Consider the following 5000-nt stretch of genomic DNA (forward strand, 5'->3'; position numbering starts at 1 on the left):
AGGAGGTCCTCCTCCTCCTTCCCCGGGGGGCAGTATTCGTCGTCGGGGCTCAAGGGCAACCTCATGTGAGGCCTCCTCTCGTAGTGCCCCATCAAACGCACGAACTCCCTCTCGTCCGTCTCCGACTCCGTCAGTTCCGTCTCGAAGGTCTCCGTACGTGTCTCGCAGTCGAAGGACACGTTCTTCGTGGACCGGTAGTTGGCCCTTCGCGCCCTGTCCGGCATGGCTCCCGAGCGCCGGAGCTGCACGTTCGTCGGCGGCAGGGGGCTGATAGGCCTAGGGCCTCCGTGCTGGTCCAGGCGGGGCGGTTGCTGGGAGACGATCACGGGCGTGAAGGCTAGGCTGTTCAGGCTGTTGGACCTGACGATGGTCAAGCGGGGGTCTTCGCCTCCTCCTTGTTCCTCTGGCCCTGCGACCTCTTCGTCGTCGAGTGGGATCGCCAGGTTGATCTCTTCGGTGGCCGTGCTCAGAATACTCGTCCTCCGGCGGTCCTCCGCATCGCCGGTGTTCAGGCTCGCCGTCCGGCTGAGGGACTCATGCCGGCGGACCAAGCTCCCAGTCCTGTTCAACGCCGCGCTCGAACTTGTGCTTGACTTCAAGGGACAGCCGCTGTTGGCAGACCTCAGCGTGTTGGCCCGGGTGATGGCAGCCCTCGCCAGGCTGGCAACGCTGCCGTTGCTGTTGGCATGGCGCAGGCTGGACAAGGACCCCGTGGAGGAGTGGTTGAGTTCGGCAGTCACCAGGTGGCTGGTGATTCCCGCCGCCGCCGCCGCTGCTGCTGGGGAGGGCAGCGACGGGACGCTGCTGACGAAGGAGGGGGAGGAGCCCTTGCAGGCGACGTACCCTCGGACACTTTGCCCGCTGAGGGGCGGCGACTGCTCGTCCTCTGACAATGATGGTGGGTCGCCCTTGCAGGAGAGAAGGGCGTCGCCAGTATCAGCCAGAGTTACGTGGTCGGCGGTGCTCAGGTTGACCTTGGTGCCTCTTGGGGGTTTGTAGGTGACCACCGTGTCCCTAGGAACGACCGCGGCCATCAACATGGCGACGTTAGTGGGCAACGACGAGACCCGTCCCACATTTTAATATCACGAAAGAACGACGGTGACTCTTCCTTCTTCTCCTGGGGCACGGAAGCAACACAACGTGAATGGCGGCCACTTGGTCACTGCCTGAGAGCTCATGCCAGTGGATGATCACTTGCTTTTTTGACTCAAATACATTTTTCAGACTAATTTTCAGCGATAGGCCTATACCACCTCAACAACAGTGAAAAATTAGTTGTTGTTACGACCTAAATACATTTTTCAGACTGATTTTCAAGGTAGGCCTATAACACTTCAAAAACCACAACAAAAGTTCCCATGATATTGAATAATCAGTTGTTATTTTGACTTACATACATTTTTTAAACTATTTTTCAGCAATAGGCCTATACCACTTCAACAACAGCAATGACTGTTTTCGTTCCAGCGAAAAATCAGTTGTTATTTTTAGACTATTTTTCAGGGTAGGCCTATAACACTTCAACAGCCACAACAGACGTTCCCATGACACTGAAAAATCAGTTGATATTTTCACTTAAATGCATTTTTTAACCTAATTTTCTGCAATAGGCCTATAACACTTCAAGAACCACTGCAGCAGTTCTCATAGCAGTATAATCAGATATTATCACGATTTATATATATTTCTTAGATTAATTTTCTGCAATAGGCCTATAACACTTCAATAACCACAACAGGTGTTCTCATAGCATTGAATAATTAGTTGTTATTACGACTTATAAACATTTTTTGGGCTAATTTTCAGCGAGGGGCCTATAACACTTCAACAACCACAACAGCTGTCCTCATAGCAGTGACTAATCAGTTGTAATTTTGACATAAATGCATTTTTTAGACCATTTTCAGCAGTAGGCCTATAACACTCCAACAACCACAACAGAAGTTCTCATGACAATGAAAAATCAGTAGATATTTTGACATAAATGCATTTTTCAGACTAATTTTCAGCGAGGGGCTTATACCACTTCAACACAATCAACAGCAACAGCAGTTGCGTAACATCATTCCACATCAAGGAACACCGACTTCATTGACGAATTTCACAAGAAGAAGATGAAAAGGACGAAGAAGAAGAAGAAGAAAATCGCCTGCGAATCGTTTCCCACATCAGGGCGGATGCGTTAGCATGAAACCTCGCCAACACCACTACTGGGCCGTTCCGATTCTCACTGTCTCTGTATCTCTTTCTCTCTCTCTCTCTCTTTCGCTCTCTCTCTCTCTCTCACTCTCTCTCTCCCTCATTCCTTCCCCTACCCATACCCCTCCCTACCTTCCTCCGGCAATAACCCCCTACCCCACTTCCCAACCTCTCAAAGTACGTTGCCTCAGGTATGATAACCTCACAGAGAGAAGATGAAGAAGTCATTCATACCGTAATATCTTTTTTTTTTACTCACTTTCCTTTCACTCGGGGAAAGTACCTCAAAGAAAGTATGTGATATATTTTCGATTTATGAAGAGGAAAGAAAGTCCTCCACAAAGAAATGATAATATAATAAGTCCTAAAAGAAATAGTGATGGAAAATAATAAACAAAATGCAACTTGGTGTCGAAGAAGACGAATAAAAGCTGTTCTTTAGATTTGAATTTCACGTGACAATATTGTTTTAAAATATAATATATATATATATATATATATATATATATATATATATATATATATATATATATATATTATTTATAATATAATATATAAAATATATAAAATAAATAAAAGTTATCCTGCATGTCGTCTTAAAATAGATTTTATATAATTGAATCTTTGTTAAGTGTTCCATATTTCAGTTTTTTGTGAATCTTTTACATCAAATTGCAAATGTCTTTTACATCAAATTGCAATTGAATAATGAAACTTGCACACAAAGGAATACAAAAAATATGAATGTTGGAGTTTAAATTTTAATGAGAAACCAATAAAAAAAATTTTTGTTTAGCAAAAATGTTACTTTTGGAAGATTTTCAAAGAAAACTTTTCAAAAGATTAAATTTTTATTGATTAGAGCTGAATTGATATGAAAGGAACAAAGATATTTAAGCATTATTTAGGAGTGAATTATATTTTCAATAATATAGAGATGAGTATACTCGTATATATATATATATATATACCAATCAAAAATAAGAGCTAAAATGAGAGAAGACAGGAACTGGGAGAAGATTAATTCTCTAAGGGAGAGAACTTTTGAACTTTTGCAATTTCAAAAAAAAAAAGTTCGTCCATTACCAAAGCTTTTTTTCTTCTTCTTCTTCTTCCTCCCTTTAAGTCGTTCATCATGAGTGCCTATCTATCTTAATAAGTATCTTAGCGCCTATCTATCTTAGCTCTTATCTATCCTAGCGCCTATCTTAACACCCCTTCCCCCCTTACTCCTTTCAGTCTTTGATCATGAGCGCCTATCTATCTTAGGGCCTATCTTAGCGCCCTGTCCCCCCCTCCCCGCTCTCCCCTCCCGTTCAGTTGTTGTTCATAGGTGCCTATCTGTCTTAGCGCCTATCTTATCGCCTATCTTAACTAATGTCTACCTTAGAGCCTGTTTGAGTCCTATCTTAACGCCAATCTTAGCAGCTATCTTAGCACCTATCTTAGCGCTTATCTTAACGCCTATCTTTGCTCATATCTTAGCATCTATCTTAATGCCTATCTTAGAGCCTATCTTAACGCCTATCTTTGCTCGTATCTTAGCATCTATCTTAATGCCTATCTAAGAGCCTATCTTAGCGCCTATCTTAACACCTATCTTAGTGCCTATCTTAACGTCTTTCTTAGCTCCTATCTTAACGCCTATCTTGACGCATATCTTAGCTCCTATCTTAGTACTTATCTTAGCTCCTATCTTAATGCATATCTTAGAGTCTCTCTCAACGCCTATCTTAAGGCATATTTTTAGCATCTAGCTTAGCGCCTATCTTAGTGCCTATCTTAACACCTATCTTAATGCCTATCTTAACGCCTACCTTAGTGCCTATCTCTTTTTTTATCATGGCTATCTTGAATACCTCACACAGACTCGAGTAGATTTGCTAAAAACCTCATATTTTAAATAAAATTATTGTTACTTTACAATATTTCCCCCAAGAAATGAAAAATGCGATTCACAAGGATGATAACATCTCAGTCAATTATAATTATGTCAAGAATTTATGTATATATGTATATGTATATATACATGCATATAATATATATATTATAGATTTATCTTTTTTTCTTTTTTAAATAAGTGATCTTTTCTTTCTCAAATGAATAGCATATTCTTTGGAGGCTTAATTTCAAGTCAATGGCCCCTTTGGTGGGCTTATTCCACATGAATAGGGGTTTATCTTCTGGATAATAATAATAATAATAATAATAATAATAATAATAATAATAATAATAATAATAATAATAATAATAATAATAATAATAATTTGAATAGGGAGTTGTGTCCTGAATAATAATAATAATAATAATAATAATAATAATAATAATAATAATAATAATTTGAATAGTTTGTGTCCTGAATAATAATAATAATAATAATAATAATAATAATAATAATAATAATAATAATAATAATAATAATAATAATAGCGTTTCATAATTTGAAATTCTTGCCATGTTTACTCATGATGATTCTCATAAACAATGACAAATAATTAATGTAAAAAGAAACAAAATATAAGGACAATAAAAAACAAATATAATAAATGTAAACAAAACGTGAAAAGAAAATATATCAAAATTTTCAAGATGGAACCGAAAATAATTCCCAAAAGCAAATCTAAATAACATAAAAAAATCCTATCTTTTCTCCACTATGTACAAAAATTCCTTTCTATTTTACCCCACTTTCTTTCTCTCTCGGCAAAAATTCTGGTACTTTCCCCCACTTTCTCTCTCTCTTGGTGTTGCTTTCGCCAAGTATTGATTCGGTGTAGATCATAAACTGTCTTTGCCAG

The 5000-nt window shown here is 39.5% G+C and overlaps 1 protein-coding gene across 2 annotated transcripts in view; it reads right to left on the bottom strand.

The window, feature by feature from the left end:
• LOC136841382 (calsenilin) overlaps positions 1-5000 on the bottom strand; it is a 412775-nt gene that overhangs the window by 28330 nt on the left and 379445 nt on the right. The window contains exon 1 of one of the 2 annotated variants that reach the window (XM_067108292.1): positions 1-2215. This exon is cut by the window's left edge and continues 135 nt beyond it. The exons of the other annotated variant lie outside the window; for it this stretch is intronic. Coding sequence (XP_066964393.1) covers positions 1-1040 — 1040 coding nt within the window. The 5' untranslated portion in view covers positions 1041-2215. Of the gene's footprint in view, positions 2216-5000 lie in introns of those variants that run through there. 2 annotated transcript variants of the gene reach the window in all.

Source organism: Macrobrachium rosenbergii, chromosome 9 (genome assembly GCF_040412425.1).
Source record: "Macrobrachium rosenbergii isolate ZJJX-2024 chromosome 9, ASM4041242v1, whole genome shotgun sequence".
Lineage (NCBI taxonomy): Eukaryota > Metazoa > Arthropoda > Malacostraca > Decapoda > Palaemonidae > Macrobrachium > Macrobrachium rosenbergii.